General features: G+C 33.8%; 1 protein-coding gene across 1 annotated transcript; it reads left to right on the top strand.

Annotated features, from left to right (window-relative positions):
• The first annotated feature begins 16,994 nt into the window (after positions 1-16,994).
• LOC118738349 (homeobox protein abdominal-A homolog) lies at positions 16,995-17,957 on the top strand. The gene is made up of 3 exons (XM_036469270.1): positions 16,995-17,000; positions 17,133-17,461; positions 17,519-17,957. The coding sequence occupies exons 1-3, from the start codon at positions 16,995-16,997 to the stop codon at positions 17,955-17,957; spliced, it is 774 nt and encodes a 257-aa protein (XP_036325163.1).
• The last annotated feature ends 702 nt before the right edge of the window (positions 17,958-18,659 follow it).

The raw sequence follows: 18,659 nt of genomic DNA, 5'->3' as shown, positions 1-18,659 counted from the left end.
GAATTTGTCTCGGTCGAGATAAAATGCAAATGAATTACTCGAAGAAAATGAAATTCCCAGTAGGCCAGAAAAAAGAAAATTTCATCAAAACCCGCACTTTCCAGCAGCTAAAATTATGTTGTTTAAAGTCTAAGAGGAGTGGCAAATAAACTGAGATACAAACTTTATCGAATAGTGGCGGATAACGAGTTTTCGGGTCTAATGAAATTAATAAATTGCTAAAAATAAATTTAAGTTAACATCGTTTTACTTTAACATGGAATACTAAGTCCTAGTTTACTAAAATCCCAAAAATGTATATTCATTAAAAAGAACATACCCAAGCAAATAAGACCAAAATGGTATTTTAGTAATTGTTGCATCAATCACATAACACCGACAAAATAAACATTGAGATTCGGTTTCAAATATAAAAGTTTAAATATTATTGTGCTCGGTAATTTTCCAAATCAAACCCCGTCACGCCATACACTTTGATTAAAATTGTTTAGTTGTCATTGTTTCGTATTTATCAGGCATTTCTAAAAACATTATTGACGTTGTTTTCAAATTTGGCGACACAAAATAATGGAATTAATCTTCTCTAGAATATGGAAATGATACACTGTGGCCGCTGCAAATTCTTTTTAAGTCCCGATAGATGAATGCTCAAAAAATGCTCCCATAAATGAACATTAACGTTCATCACTCCAAAAGCCCTCAGAAAAAGATGCTAAAGATGCCGGGCGTGAAGAAAAATTGTGAAAACATCATTTTTATGCATGGTGAAATGAACTGAAGGTGGCGCATTCCCGAAACCGCTACTTTGGTTTTGCCGACTTTGACATTTATGGCAATACGTAAACAAACTTTTTGTTTAGAAACAAGTGCAAACGTAATGCAAACGTATTGTGTACTTTCAAGTGAAAAATCGAAGTAATTCGTGCGTTCTGAAGTAAAAAGTTCTGTCGGCAGGAGAAGCCATACAATTTAGACACCAGCGTAATATGCATGAAGCACTTTACGGACCACTTTTAAACACGACATGTTAAGTTGAAAACGTTGAAATACCACAAATTACAAATTAAAATCGGAGGTAAGTAAGCATCGACCACTTTATGCAGGAATACATGCGCTGCAACAAGATATTATCACTTTTTCGGCACCTGCAATACAAACACAAAAATTCTAAATAGTTAATTAATTCTTTTGAACACATTTCAAGAGTGGTTGTGTATTTTTTGTTAACGTAGTGCTTAATTTGCTATATTCAAAGATGGCTTGAGAAATTGGTGAATCGAGAAGAAAAGACGTTTTCTCGCTGCAAATTCACAACTGTCAACTCATTGTTCTTCGCCATATTCTTTGTTTACCCGTTGCCACAAATGTCATTCTGCGGGAATGCGCAATCTTGTATTCTATCGTTCTTGATTTTTATGTCATTTATCTGACGAAAGCATAGATGCGTCGGTCAAATACTGGAATCAGATCTTATTTTTTCCTGCAGACTGAAGTATGTAAATTTGAGTGGTTCAAAAACCACTTTTTTTTTGAAATTCATGAACGTTTGAAGTTTTTTTGGAGGTCGCGCTAGTCGTTTTTTTTATAAAAATGTTGTTTTTACTCAGGTATTATTGGGGAATATTCCCGTCCGTAACGAGTTTGAACCTATGACAAATACCCATGACGAAATATCAACGAAGTATCAACGTTTAAATTTCAGTTTTTTTTTTTTTTTTAATTTAATAGCCATATTTTGAATTTAGAAAAATTTACTTCTGATTCGTATTCAGTGCTCCCGAAAACTCCCGAGTGCCGAGTTTGGAACAAATACAATAATTTTTTTAATTGATCGCCTTTTTGTATCCGCCATTTTGAATTTTGAAAAACTGACTTCGAATTCCTAATCAGCAACCCCAGAAACCACCTGGTAATAAGTTCCAATCCCTGACAATGCGTAAATCGGTCAGTATTATCGTTTTAATTTTAGTAGTCTCTTTTCGAAAGCATATTTTCGGGCTCTAGGCCCATCCTAACTGTCCAAGACAGGTATGTAATTAAGGGAATGTTCCCAATAATACCAGAGTAATTACATGTAAAAACAACATTTTTAGCTGCATTTTAACATGTCACGAACGCGGACCGCCGCGACGCTGGGCACATTCAAAATTTTATATTTAATCCGTCCATTTAACTTGTTCATGTACTACCTTTTGTCAAATGTAACTGAGTGACTACCTAATGTGCACTATTTTGCTTTTTTACTCAATTGTTAAGTTTAAAAGTTGGTCTTATTGCTCAACGATAAATGAAATAAAGCAAGTTTGTGTTATATTACATTCAATTATGAAATAACACAAAATTGCGTTATTGCCGTTTGTGTTATTTCTAATATGATGATATGTGATAAGTACTTAAATATGTAATGATATGTACTTAAATACGTATATTTATGTATACAATATGTACCCCAGTAAAAGAATTATACGTTCAATAGTTCAACTTCAACTAGTTAAATGAAAAAACCAATACTAGATCTTTGATGTTTTTTCCTATAATTGTATTCAATAACTCTATCAAAAAAATATAAAAAACTTTATAAATATGCATTAGTTTATAACGAGATAATTTAGTCTCAAGTCAAGTCAAAAATACACCCAAATATATTTTGTGTATTTTTTACATCGGCGTGATATACATTTTCAATATAAAAAATATGCTATTTCTAAGCGCAGTTTTTGAACAGTTTATTTCGATTCAGTGTAAAAGTTATGCCGCTTTTTCGTGCATTATTTACACCTACCGTCAATTTTTTTTACTGATTTGCGGCATATATATTATGCCAGTGGTATACAAGTTTTCTTGTTTCTAGAACATAATAGATATAAACTCCGTTGGTGTAAAATACGTATTGGTATTGGTTCAAATCATACACCATAATGGTAAAGAATTTACATCATATTCTAGCATAAATATATTTTCATGAGTGTGAAGAGTACAAAAGGATTCGAGGAATAAAATTTACTACTAATCAAATTTAAAATTAACTCAGACATAAAATTTACACCGAAGTTTTTTTTTAATCTGCGCGACTTGGAATTCTTTTTATAAATCTCAGCATTCCTTTTCGTAATATGCAGGCAAGAAAATCGCGAATATATATGAATGTGAGTTCCTAATTTAAAAACGAGGTACATTCTGTCGAGTGAATTTCGGTACTACCCCCTCTAAAACTCGAGCGCCTCAAAATTTATAAAGATTTGAAGATTTTGAAATAAATCTGGAAAAACTTATATTTTGAAAGCAATGAATTTTTCGCCATTATTAAATTTTTAATAGATGCGCTGTTTAAAAAAGGTTCGAAAATACACATAAAGTGGCATAGTTGAGCCAATGTACATAATGAAATTGTTAAATTAGTTAAATAATAGTCATGCAGCTTTAATATGGCGTCCAGCTAAGTTTCAGTATTAGGCTAAGTTTACAACCTAACATATTAGCGTAGCGAGAATACATAAAAATCGCTTCTAACCAATATTTACACAGTCTTTGGTGTTTATCGCTGTGCAAGCAAATAAAAATTATGCAGTTTGTTAAAAAAAGCTACTTAAAGCCCAAATAAATAAAAAATATACATATGTACATATTTATATAATAAATTAAACATCTCTTCTACTGCTATTATATACAATACAATATGCTTAAGTTTCGGTATAAATTGTCAAAGGGTTGTGGAAACAAAAAAAATATATTAGGGGAATCCCTACGTAGCAATGTATCACACGTTTTGTTGCTTTCCCAACAACAAAATATGTGCTAGATTGGTACGTAGCAACTTTAAATCTAAAATGCTACTCATCGTAAACTCCCCTATTATAAAAAATTAGTCGTGTATAATTTTGCTGCAATTTAAACACTAGCTACGTTTTAATCGCCAGCGATTATGCTGGCGAAGAAGTTTCTTTGGATTGAGCGATTTCTAATGCATCGCGTAACGCTATTACTCTAGGTTGTGAACTTAGCCTTACTTTTATAATACTTTGAAAATATGGTCGTCGTTGAAAACTTACACAGATTCTTGAGTTTGGTACAAAAATATTTACCAAGCCAAGAACGGTGTATTTATTTTGCCCTAGACACAATTCAGTTTGAGAATTTGGTATAAAAAATGTTTCTTGTCAAATGAACACAGTTGACAGAAGTTTAAGCTAATGGACCACACGTCCATTATTCGAACGCAAACGCGATCGTATACATTTCAACATGTTTTGTTAACGTTCGCGTACGAAAAGAAGAAATCAAATCAGCGTTCGCCTATGTTATGTAGAAAAAATTCTCGCTGTTGTTCGTACTCATATATACTATGCAACTTATAGCTGCATTTGTGAAGGCATGATGTTGAATCACTAGTACCCAAACAAACTTTAAGCGTGTAGGGGCGCCTTATTGATGCATATTTCACCACTGGTGTATTAAATATACCAACCAGTGTTACCACTCGACAATATTTTTAGGAACAAAAAATCCTACCGAATCAGTTTCCAAACTACCAATTTTTTTTAATCATCAGATATTGATATTTTATTTCGTTTCTGATTTTACTTCATGTAAAAGTATGAATCTTTGATATTAATTCAATTTATATCAATTATTTTATGTCTAAAATGTCAAAAAAAATACAATCGATATAAACATTTTATATTTGGTAACAAAAAAAATGTATTACTGTGCTCGCGCAATTTTATTTTTATTTATTTGTTTTCATTTAACCATGATGCAATAAAATTACGGAATGTCAGCAACATAATCTTAATATTTCGGTACGAGTTTTAGGCTATTTTAGCACGCTTTCAGTACGCTTTTCTACTTTCGCATCACCAATGTATTACCGCCATTCGACAAAATTTATTAAAAATTTTTACAAATGTTCTAATAAACGAATACTATGCAACAACAGCTCAATGCATTTTTGACATTTGTCTATTATAACTTCAAAACTTTGATAGGATTGCAAAACATCTTTAAAATTTGGAATCGGAAATCCAAATCGATGAGAAATCAATTTCGAACGAAACCAGAACAGCCCTGAAATGAAACTACCAATTTATCAAAACGGCAACACTGATAGCAGCTCTACTTGTGGTACATATGTATAATAAGCTCATATTAAAACAGGCAGTGTATTATATACACACACACTAGCTTTGTTTCTTTACTTTCCTAGCAGATCATTATCAGGAAGAAGAATGGGAAGAATTACAGAATTACGCTCACAGCGAGTGAAATATAGAAAAAGCCAAGAAACGCAAACTAGCAGAAACTAGCTAGTAAACACCTGACCGATGCTATTGACAACTGAACATATGTATTTGCTGCGAGTTTTTAATCGCATTTTATGTTTAAAAATTGTTCACAAATACTCAGGTTTTGCCACACTTTATCAAATTAAATAAATCGCCCATTTTTATCAAAAAATACAAAAATATGTAAAAGAAGCAAATCAAAGTAGCTGTGCCTAATCTGTCTAAAGTTGGAGCAACAGCTGAATTTTTCACCGCATAACGTGAAAATTATGTGTTTCTTGTAATTTGCTTTTGTAATTTTTTACTTATATTCGGCTAACACTGCCTTGTGTAAATGCGGCTATCTGTAAAGAAACAAAGCTACTGTGTGGTGAATTCAATATTCATTTTTTGGTCCACTGTCACTTGCTCTCAGAATTTGTGATGTGCTGAGTCGCTACTTTTAAGTATTGATCGATAATCGGTAACGATTTAAAAAGTATCAAATACTTTCGATGCTCGGTACCGAAATCTTGGAATTTCTAATAAAAGCGCGCAACCGCCAAAAATATGAGTTATATGTACACATACATATAGTGTCAGCTATTAAAAATAAATAATATTGCCACCAGAACTATTGCAATTGGAAAGACGGGTGCTATAAGTAAAAGAAGCCGAGAGTGTGTTTTGCGACATCAGTATCAGGGCGAATTTAATAAGGTGGTGTTACCGGCGTATCTGAATTTTTCGCCGTGGAGGACATTACATCAAAATTACGTGTTTGTTGTAGTTCATACTAATGACAGTATGAATATCTGCGTATAATTTGTAAGTGTAATTTTTTACTTATACACGGCTAACACCACCTTATTAAATTCGCCTTGATCATTATTGTGCAGATTTAATTGCCTGCCTTGTTCGACGCACACATTATACTTCCTTCACTTGACTACATACATACAAACACATTGCTCATCTCTTGAGAAAGGACCATATTATTTGTACATTTTGGGTTTTTAGGCGATGTCTTATAAAATATCAATAATTTTTACCCCCAAAAGTAGCCTATGTCGAGATAGGTCCTTTTCCCTTTAAAGCCACATTTCATTGGATTCCCAAACAATATTTTAACGTTTAACTAGCCAAAGATGTAGTTCAAGATGCCCCTATAATAGAATCTTAATTAAAATATAAAACAATTTCAAAGGAAACTTATTTTTTTTTAAATTCAAAGTCAAACCATCTAAAGTGACTTAAGGTACTTGAATTGAACGGCACAGATATAATGACGAAAGTTTAGTGTGTCGAATCGGTATCGGGTACCGAAATGGAAGTATTGGGTACCGAAATTTTTTTCAAGTATTGGGTACCGAGAATTCAGTACATCACTACTCAGAATGTCGTCTGAATAATTTTAATGACATTTGTTAACGTGGAGCTATTTGTGAACCAAATGAAAAAAGTGGCGCATTTTAGGAGCGGTGTAGTTTTCGTACTAATCTCGATGAATAAATAGTACCAAAATGTTAAAGGTAGAATTCTGATCTGAAAGAAATACTGGTGGAATAACAAATACACCAAAACGTTCTTTTTTTATTCAATCTAATCAGATTTGTACCAAAATCCATAAATTTACACCAATTTATACACCAGTGGAACTTCGTCCCGCCAAAATTAATTTTTTTATTGAAACATTTTAGTCCAACATTTTCACCAACAATTCACGTTCACGATTTCCAGTCATGCATTTTTCTGCTAATATTGCGGTTAGGTCTTAAATAACCTAGCAAAAGTGTGCATCCGTGAAGAAGTTATTGAAATTCTCCAATGATCTGGCGTTTCACAGCACAGTTAACTGCTCAACGAAATAAATTTGAAGAACTTTTTCCTCTTCACTCCCTGGCGGCGATGGTGAATCTGTTCTTGAAACTGTTTAGTATAGTTGGTGGGTGAGTATCGCTGTTCTACAGAAATCCAATATACATAGACTTATTTCAGACGAAATACTTTAAAGGTCTTATTAAGGAGGGCAATGGTTCTGAGGGTTGATTTAACGGTGGTTATTTGGGATTGACCCCTGTACAACTCAATCCTGGTGTCTCCGAATGAAGCTTTAACCCATTGTAATATTGGCAATTCACGTCCATTGGGCCAGTCGGAACAGACAGGAGTTTGTCATACTCGGCGGTACAGCACGTCGAAGTAATCGGACATTCATGGCACTTTTTCCCACTTGACGATTTTAAGTAATAACTCGGCTTCAGCGCCACCCGGCGGCTGTTTTTTCGCAATAGTACTGCCCTTACCAATACATATCCCGAATATGAATCAAATTATCGTAACCAATACATATTTCGAATATAAGCCAGATTGGACCATAAGTAAGATTTTTAGTAATAACTCGACTCCAGTGCCATTTGTCGGGTCAAACTGTGGATCTAACAATCCAGAGACCCTCTCAAACACAAAAAAAAATCGTTAAAATCGGTTCACCCACACACACACGTACAGAAAAATTATATACATATACATACAAAGATTCATAATAGTTTCAGTACGTTTTAAAGTCGCCACGCCCCCTTTTCAAATAGCCCCAATTTTATCTAAGATATGGGATTGATGGCCGGTGTGGTGTAGTGGTAAGCAGTGCACGCTTTCACTCATCAGCACCTGGGTTCAAGCCCTGGTCAAAGCAACATCCCAAAAAATATAGAAAAAGGTTTTTTTCTTAACAGTCGTCGTCCCTCGGCAGGCAATGGCAGACCTCCGAGTGTATTTCTGCCATGCAAAACAGCTTCTTATTAAAATACAATCGCCGTTCTGAGTCGGCGTAAAACTGTAGGTCCCTCCGCTTTGTGTGACAACATCAAGGCGCACGGCACAAGTCGGAGGAGAAGCTCGGCCAAACACTAACATATGTGTAAGCGCCAATCTATATAATATATATGGGATTGATTTCATATATCTCCATGCCTTCTTCGAGTATTCTACCATGAACACTTCCAGAGATATGCAGTATGAAAAGTTCGGTTTGTATGGGGGTGCCACGCCCCTTCCTCCAACAGCCCCAATTATTCGTCATGACTATGCGATTGATTTTATATATCACCATAGCAGATTATTGTACTCAATCATGAATACTTCCAGAGATATGCAGTACACTGAGAAAAAAAAACGCGTTGTAAGAATAAAAAATTTTATTTGATTACCATTTAAAAATGCTCATATTTAAATCCAGTGAAAAGTGTTAACGAAATGGATTTTTCCATTATACTTACACTACATATAATGGAAATATTCAATTCAAATACGCCTGTATTAAAATGAAGCATTTTTAATTCACGGATGGCGTTTTGCACGTCTCGAATGCTTTTTATAAGCTTTTATTTAACTTGGTCATCCCGCGCAAATCGCGGAAATTTCCAATCGATTTTAAATGGACTTCCCGACAAGTTCGAGACTTGAAATTTTCAGCATAGTTCCAATCACGATGACAATGCAATTTAAAATGTAAATGAATTCTCCATATGGTCCAGGGGTCTTGATTCAAAGACGGTAAAAAATAGTAATATTTATGGCTAACAGAGCGTAATTTGCCAAAGAACGTAGAACCACTATAAAATTGTTAAAGCTGCCGGCGCGCCGCGGCGGTAGTGTAGCAAAGCTATTCGTAGTCTAGATATGAACCTCGTTGTATCAAGGAGATACAATTAAAAGACTCCAGATGTCGCCCCGCCAGAAGAAGTTAAATATTGCGCCTAAATATATGCCATGCTACAGCGGAAATGGACGACACGCCATTTCTTTAAATAAAATTAACTGCTGCTATATGTACATATGTATGTTTATACAAAACGTAAGCAAAAAACATTTTGCTTGCCAAGTCTTCTGTTCTCTTTCATTTCAAGTTGAATTATTTTTATATCTATTGCAAAATTTTGTACATAAAATAAAATAGCACTTTTTAATATACAACGCTTTTATAAATGGACTAAAAATTATAAAATAAAATAATGTAAAAAAAATATTTTTTAAAAACATCCATCTAGTGAAAGGAGTTATTCAAACTCTAATGAAAATTACTAACAATTTGTACTAATTTACTTCGTTTTTAAAAAAGCTTGTCGGCGAATTCAGCGTACATGCATAATTGGTTAGGTATGTACATATGTATATGCATGTATGCAGATATTTAAATGCCGGTTTGCTATTCGCGCGACAAGCTTTTTTAAAAACTAAGTAAATTAGTACAAATTGTTAGTAATTTTCATTAGTTTGAATAACTCCTTTCACTAGATGGCTTTTAGTAACTTTAACGAGACCTTAACTTATTTTATTTTATTCATTTTAGTACAGTTTTGACAAAATTTGCTTGCTAAAAAATCTTTTGTTACACTACTTTATTTTATTCCTTTGATTGTACATGCTAAATAAAAGCTTGTTTTTAAAAAATATTTTTCTTACATTATTTTATTCATATGTAAGATGGATAAAAAGCATGCACAGCGGTGACAACACGTACACAAATACTCAACATTTGAAAGCACATTTACATGTATGGCTCTAGCTGAGTGTGCAAAGACGCTTGATACAATTATTTGTCGCCAAGAGGGTCCGGGTTCAATTACCATCAGACGGAACATAAAATTAAGTTTTTTTTTTTCTTCTTAGTTACAAAAAAGCATCTGTGCACTTCTCAACCACATATTTTATAACGCACCTACTCATATTTAAAACGACTTGGGTTGGTACTCTTTCATATGCGTATTTTTTTAAATTTAGCACGTTATTTTTTAATTCTAAAATTTTTTTCCCTCAGTGTATGAAAAATCCGGTTTGTATGGGAGGGGCCACGCCCCCTTTTCCAATAACCTCAATTTTTCTCCATGAGTATGCGACTGTTTTCATATATCTTCATACCATGTTCGAGTACTCTACCATGAACACTTCCAGATATATGCAATATGAAAAATTCGATTTGTATGGGAGGTGCCACGTCCTCTGCACCTAGCGGTATGAAATATACGTTACATCCGATTTTCATACCTACCATATATACACAAAAAATTTCATAAAGATCGGTTGAGCCGTTTAGGAGGAGTTCGACCACAAACACCGTTACACGAGATCTTTATGTATTAAATAGATTTATAATTATGTGCAAAGAAACAAGCTGTAGGTTATCGATTATTTTAAAAAAAGTTTTTACGATAATTTTATTTGTTGGTATTGGATTGTATTTGTATTGCACAATTTTATTTTCGCCAAGTTCAGGTTTGCCATGGAAGTCGAATAACTCTCCATTAGTTATGGTGGACATCTGGATCAACTACATTGAAATTGTTTTTATCACTGAAAATACCGTTTTTCAATTATTTCTACAAAATTTGTATTTTTGTAAAATGTGTATAACGCATTTTGGTGCCAATGAGTGGGCCGTATTTTAGCGGTTTATTTCTTCAACCTAAGTTCCAAATCTGTATTTATTATTTATTGGAAACTTCTTCTTGTGATAGAGAAATTCAAATACATATCAATTTTTCGGTAAATCATGCTGGCCCTTAGTGGCTTACCTTTGGATATGTCCTTTGGACTACTCTTTTAAGGTTTATATAGGGCCGCCAAGCTTATGATTTCCATAGTGTTCGGGATTTTTAAAGGAGCCTCTTATTATATTCTGGTATCTGATTACTGCAACACTTATTTAGCACTTATTTTCATGCCACAAAAATTCATTCTCGATATATTACCGGTCTCTTCTTCAGATATGTAGTTCAATGCCACGGGATATTATGGGCCATAATAAAACTAGAGAAAATAATAAAATGGCTTTTCTTATGAAAATAGCTTCTATATATTTACGTTTGTACCACTCAGTCATTGACGTAGTTTTCTGTTGAACATTTTTTACATTGGAGCAGATGGAAGCTGAATAATTCATTTTGCACATAATAATAATAATAGATTGGCGCTTACACATATGTTAGTGTTTGGCAGAGCTTTTCCTCCGACTTGTGGCGTGCGCCTTGATGTTGTCACATAAAGCGGAGGGACCTACACTTTTACGCCGACTTCGAACGGCGATTGTATTTTTATGAGAAGTTGCTTTTCATGGCAGAAATACACTCGGAGGTTTGCCATTGCCTGCCGAGGGACGACCGCTGTTAAGAAAAAACCTTTTTCTATATTTGTTGCTTTGACCAGGGCTTGAACCCAGGTGCTGATGAGTGAAAGCGCGCACTGCTTACCACTACACCACAGCGGCCGACATATACACAGCAAAAAGTTTAACCCTTTTTTCATAGCACGAAAATGAGGAGAAACATATTGCACATATAATTATTTACTGGGGTATGTAGAGTTGATACTTGTTGTTGAAGAGCGATGTTGCCGATACCATTACATACATACTTACATAGCTTTAAAGTGAGTACGTGGCGGTTTTAATAAAAATTTTATGTAAAGATTCAAGCGTGATGATTTCTATTCAAGCAGAGTGGGTTAATTAGACCACAGTTTGTCGAATTTAATACTGTTTGTTTGTATGTACGCTTCTATGAAATGGCCAGGTGTATGTACATATGTATACATATATAAAAGATAACCAATTTGGTGGTGATTTCTGTTTCTTAGAAAATATTTAAAAAATGCATACGTTTACATATTTTCCCAAGTGTTTGGCGGAGCTTCTCCCAAAAATTAGGGTGCGTCTTGATGTTGTTATACGAATGGACAGCCTAGAAATTTACGCCGCCTCCCAACGGCGAGTAGGTTTTTGAGCGGGGACTGAAAATATTAATTATTTTCCCATTTTCCACGAAAAAAATTTAAATCTTCTTAATATCGCAGAGCAGTTTCGAGTATGTATGTATGTATACCTATATATTTGTATGTATTTTTATTTTTTGGATGCCCTTTATACCTACGTATGTATAGCTATAAAAATTAGAATTAATAATTTCGTTTCGATTTTTATTAATCGCTCACAAAGTATAATCATCTATGAAGTTTGATTTTTTATATCAAAAATTAAACCCAATTTTGGAATGCTATTTTTTCGCTCTTAAATAATTATTATATTTTGATCAAAAATAAACATTATATTAAGAGCATATTCTTTTTTTTATTTATCTCTTTTTGATAAGAAAAACATTTCTTGGAGTTTTAATGTTTTCAAGAAAAATAATGATCAACTTTAAGTGTTTTCTTCCTATAATTAAAAATAAAACTTACATCTTGAGTTTTATTTTTTCTCTCGCAAATAAAAGATAATATTTGAGTAATTTTTCGTTTGGCAAATCGAAAAACTCAAAACGCTACACCACTTTTCTAATAATTATTTAGTAGTAAATATTTTTTGCTATGCACTCAAAGATTACAACAAATTTATTTACATAATACTAGCAAATACCCGGCGTGCTTCGCTGCGCCTTAAAAGTATTTTTGTGTTCTTAAAAATAAGTTATTCAACCAAATTTTATTAAACATTCTTTATTTTTTATGAATGTGGATGTTAGTTAATATATTTTCGAAGGTATTTAGAAAGTAGGTAAAGCATCGACATATTCTTGGAAATTTAATTTATAATCTTATAACTTGAGTCTATATATTTGGCACTCTCTTCAAAGGTTTATTAATTGAATATTTGTCGCATTTAAGGATCCCTGAACTCTTTTGGCCATCGCTTTAAAATTACAACCACGCCTTTGGCTTTACTGACTGTAGTATTAATATGAACTGTCAGATTTGTTGTAATTTTTTAGAGCATATGTTGACGAGTGCAGAGCAAAAAATATTTACCACTAAACACTTACGTATGTATTAGAAAAATGGTGTGTCGTTTCAAGTATTTCGATCTGCCAAAACATATAAAACTCAAATATTTATTTTTGTTTCTCAGATATAAAATAATGCTCAAAAAATGAGTTTTATTTCCGATTAAAAAAGAATCATAATTTTTTAATGAAAAAAATTAAACTCAAAAAGTGTCACTCTTTGAGGATGCATTGACTTCTCGACGATCACTTTCGCGCTTTCCGATCCCAGGATCCGGCATCTTTGCTTGTTAACATAGCCGGCAAGATAACAATTTCGAGCAAACTCGTTGTACATTTCGTTCGTTATTCCCCAGCGTTGTTCAAGTGCAAAGCGATTAATTTCGTTCCGTGGAGATATTATACAGACTTTCTGTCACGATTTCCAGCGGGAAAGAGCTTTCACGGTTAAAATAACATATGGTAAAAAAACACTCTATGGACCAACTTTTATATGCAATGCTGGTTTTAAGGTGGAGCGACCGATTCGGTCGCCTGGGGCTCCAGAATTTAAGGGGCGCCGCGCATCCCCTTCCATCGCTTGAAGGCTACGGTGTGACTCAATAGCGCAGTAACTGAGTTTTTTCTCTTGTAGCAATGTTTGCCGGTTATATATGGGCAATTTTCAATTAGTTCGAACTTTCGCATGACTCGCTCGTTTTTATTCGGACACATAATTTCGATGGCTTATTATCAAATTCAGGTTAAATATGTTGTGTAGATTATGTAAATCTTAAAAAAGGACCACCGTACATATTTTTTAGCCAAATATGCATACAATTCAGAAATAAAATTGGGAAATTTTCACAAATAAAAGTGTGTCTCTCCTATTATTTTTTATTTTTATTTTTACGTTGCGGAATTTGGTGCGTTGATTGCTCCCCAGTGTTGCCAAATTCTGAGTTTCACAAAGCACCAAAACTTGGGGAAAAAAGCGTTTCACCGTACTAAAAGCACTAATTTTTTTTACCAAAGATACTTTTTTCATAACAGTTTGTATTTAACAAAAGTAAAAAAAAAAACATAAATAATATTTACTAATATGTGACCTGGTCTACGAAAAGGGAGCTTACGTGCGAAAACTAGTTTTCTGTGAAAAAGCTGTTAAAAGTAAGCAACTCGTTTCGTCAGTTTCTCATTATCTCGTTAATTGTTCTCCGCGCCGGACGTCCAGTAAGTGTTGTTGTTGGTCCAGTAAGTGTTGTTGTTGGTCCAGTAAGTGTTGTTGTTGGTCGGAATATTATTATAGTTCATCGTGTAAGTTGCTAGTGTGGAACATTTAAAAAAGTAACACTGAAGAAGTGACGTTTACTGTTTCTGTTGATTATCGTCTTCGCATTTCGCATGAAATGAAACATGAGTGTTGATGAGGAGTTCAGTGCCGTATACGGACAATATTTCCATGAAAAGGATGATGAAAACGATGATGAAAACTATGAAGAGAGCGATGATGATGAAGACGAAGTATGTGTATCTCAGGCAGAAGATGATACCGAACAAACTTTTGTTAAGATGGATGGATGGAGATCTCAAGGAAAACGACAACAAAGAAAAATACATAAACTACTCAGCATTATTATTTTTGGCCCATAATACGTTTTTCTAGTGTATAATCATGTCTTTATAGCTTATAATTCAATGTATTTTGTTCATTACCAATAAATTATATTATGTCGTATTTTTACTCTTCTTTCTCTACATTTTTAGTACACTTCTAAGCAAGTTAGGATTTTCTGCTTTTCACCACGTGAAAAAGCATCTCATCTTCCATCCGAATCAACCAAAAAGTGTAAATTGATTTTTTGACACCTAAGCCCCCCTTCCGTAGACCAGGTCACATATATTAAAACTTTTTCTCATGCTAACGAAGTAATACCGTAGTAGGTACTGCAGATTAAAACTGGTATATTTAAAGAAAGAAAAATGTAATCGCAATAAACGAAAAAATGAATGAAGATTCTTTTAAATTCAGTGCTGCTACAACTTTAATATTTCAAATTATTTCATGTTTTAATTATCTATGAGAAATTTGTGTTCAGAAGAAGAGCACTAAAAAAAGCACTAGGCACTAAACAATTTTTTTTGGCGTTTTAATTTTCAAAAAGCACTAAATCTAGTGCTTAAAGCACCTAGTTGGCAACTATGTTGCTCACGTTTGAGTTTATAATTAGCTGGTAGTATTTGGAGAAAAGGAATTATGAAGTCCAAGTGGCGTGACTCCTTTTTGTTTTACTTCTGACACACGCGGTTTTTATAGTGTACTGTGGCTGGTGCGTACCTAAAACTGTTATCGGACAACTTTTATAGTGTTCTAGAGCATAAAGAACAACTTCTTTAAAAGGTTACGATGCGTGCACAAAAATGAAAATGCATATTTTTTATTAGCACATCGTCTGCAATTTGAAAATTTTGCCAAATACGTGTGTGCTCTATTGTATAATATACTATGGAACTATGATCCTCGTGCACCACTATTTGTTCTTTAAAAAGTTACAGAGCGAAAAATAAATAAGACAAATTAAAAAAAATATATGTATATAATAATCAAAGGAATTTTTTGCCGATGCCATTAAAACTATACCGTTTGTTAGATTTTCGAAAATAGTAGATGCTAGGACTTACCATTGATTTTTGGCAGTTTATGTTGGAATATTTTTTTTTTTATGAAAAAAGTGTCGAGCAACTTCAACAAAAAAAATGTCAAAAATCAACGGTAAGTCCAAGATACTTAAAATTTGCACTTGGCTGTGCTAAAATTTGATGGGCTACAAAACTTTCAAAAGAAAAACGTATAAAAAGGTAAAAACGTATGGTGCATTGCTTTAAAACAATGCTCCATGTTGAATTTTATATTTTAAGAGCTGAAGGAACGTATACTAAAAACCTCAGACATTTGCTCACGATTTAAAAACAAGTAATTTTGAGCATAAAAAAGACCGACTTCAATTCTAATATAAAAAATATATATATATATATATATATATCTCATGATCCACTGATCGGATCTTAACCAGATTAGTATGGGACCACCTCTGAGACATTACCTTTCCGATGCGGTAACATACATAAAAAAAATACAATAAAAAAATAAAAATAAAAAATAAAAAAATGTTCCGACGAACTGGAGGTTATCATATCCTTTTTTGGAAGTCGGTTAAAAAATAAAATTTCACTAAAAAATTCGAAGTTTGTGAGAATTGCCCATATGCTTTCATATAAACGGAACTTGACACGCAGCCATTTCCAAACCACATACGCGGCTTAGGCGCATTAAACATCCGTATGAAGCCGTTATTGATGAACCAATAACTGATCCAATATTTGAAATCGGATTTTGAAATACTCTTTTGGATTTCATGCTTTTATCTCTAAAGAAAAGATTTCAAAAGATAAAAAAATTTTCTGCATACATATTAGAATTTCTTACTTAACATAAACAGACATCAAAATAGACATTTTTCAGTATTGGAAATAGGTTAACGGTCAACTTTAAATCTCATATTGATGCACATTTGTTGTTTGATGAAGTATACAATTTACATATATACATATCTCGAATACAGTCAGGCAACACCTGTCGAAGCATTAGGCCGGGTTTATGACCTAGCCTTAACTTTATGAAAAAGCACAATCTTCAAAAGTGATATCCCATCACTTGGTATCGCTGCGTATTCGGGTAACTATACCAGTGACTTATGCAAATGCAAAATTAATTAAAACGCGCGGTTACCACGTCTCAAACAAATATATTTAAAAAAGCAGGGAAACTTCGGTTTAAGAAGTTTTTCTATGTAGATAAGGACTATTAATATTAAATTCAAAATAGAATATATTTGTTATTATACTTATATGTATATCATATTATATCGAATGTTAAAGGGCGCCCGGGTGCCTAGTTAGGCCGGTTCTGTATATACATATGTCAGTATGTACCCACTAATCTTACAGTTCGAATACTTCAAAGATTCCTACCTAACATGGTTTCGTTGTTACTCGCTGCGCTCGTCGAAAAAACTTTCATTCATACAAATGTTTACATGTATCTACTAACTTCAAGAGACAAGAAACTAACATTTTCTATCTTTTTCTTTCCTTTTTCTTAGGTACAAATGGCCTCCGAAGGCGTGGTCGGCAAACGTATACCCGCTATCAGACGCTCGAATTGGAAAAGGAGTTCCACACAAACCACTACTTGACCCGCCGACGAAGAATCGAAATGGCGCATGCACTCTGCCTCACCGAACGACAGATCAAGATCTGGTTCCAGAATCGACGAATGAAGTTGAAAAAGGAAATTCAGGCGATCAAAGAGCTCAACGAGCAGGAGAAACAAGCGCAGGCGCAGAAGGCGGCAGCACAAGCGGCGGCAGCAGCGGCGGCGCAGGCGCAACACATAGGCGACCAAAACTAGGAAAAAACCATCACAACTTATTCATTTTATAGTAATAATAATATTAATAGTAACAATAATAATATTACGAGTAATAATGATAGTAACAGCAACAACAATAATCCTAATGCTAATACTACTTTTAACCATAACTTTACAAATAATATTACAACAGCCACAACTCCATCGGCAGTAAGAAACCGAGCAGCAATGCCAACACACACCGCTGCTACAGCGGCAATGACTTGCAATAACAAAATGTCAACGTCATCGCCAACATTGTTGCCGATGCCGTTGCCGCTGCCATCGCCGTCACTGTCAGCATCACCGGCACCCGCTTACCACGCATACACACACACAGTAAACGAAAATACCAGTAATTTTATCGATAGTTTAAGCAATGCAAATATTAAGTATAATAGATTGAATTTTATTTTAAACCGAAACATTTACGAGTATTCGACAATAAGTGGTGGGCACAAGTTCTATTGAAATTTGTGTTTTTAACGAGGTACTTGTAATCACGAAACCTACGAAGCGAATGTGCATTGGTGTACTAATACACATTGAGCTACATTTCGATCTGATTTCGTCAATTTTTTCAGAGCTTTTCTTATATATACATACATATGTTCGTATATATATGTAGATATGTGAATAGCTAAATATCGTCGATGATGCCGCAAAACGATCTATCAGTTATTACTTTTGGGACTTACATGGTATGCTACTTACTCCGGAGTGCATCTGCAAATCGTAAACTCTCATAAACTAATGGCAAAACTGTACTTTTGGCTGATGAAGATGAACGACTTACAGAAGCGATCAGATACTGGTGCCAGATCATTTAAAAACTGAGGTAATAATTGACATGGAAGATTTTTCAGCATGGCCGATGGTATATTAAACTCAAGGTGCTGTGTAGCCATTAGCTTTCGTAAATACTCGTAGCTTGACAACTGAGGGAAATGTCTTAAGAGTCTGCTGGCCTTGTTAGGTGTTTTGCCAAAATTGTAGAATCTAGAATGCTGCACCAACTCGAGCTCTCGTAAATATAGGTACAAAAATCTAAATATTTGTTATGAATTCTGTTAATATGAATTTTCTATTAGTTATTATTGCTATTACTTAAGTATGAAATATTTTAAACTTTGTGTATAGTTTCTCCTTGTTTTATATGTTTATAAGTACTCA

Source organism: Rhagoletis pomonella, unplaced genomic scaffold (assembly GCF_013731165.1).
Source record: "Rhagoletis pomonella isolate Grant_MI unplaced genomic scaffold, Rhpom_1.0 Rhpom_scaffold_00004, whole genome shotgun sequence".
NCBI classification, from domain to species: Eukaryota; Metazoa; Arthropoda; class Insecta; order Diptera; family Tephritidae; genus Rhagoletis; species Rhagoletis pomonella.
This window is presented reverse-complemented; position numbering and strand designations above follow the sequence as displayed.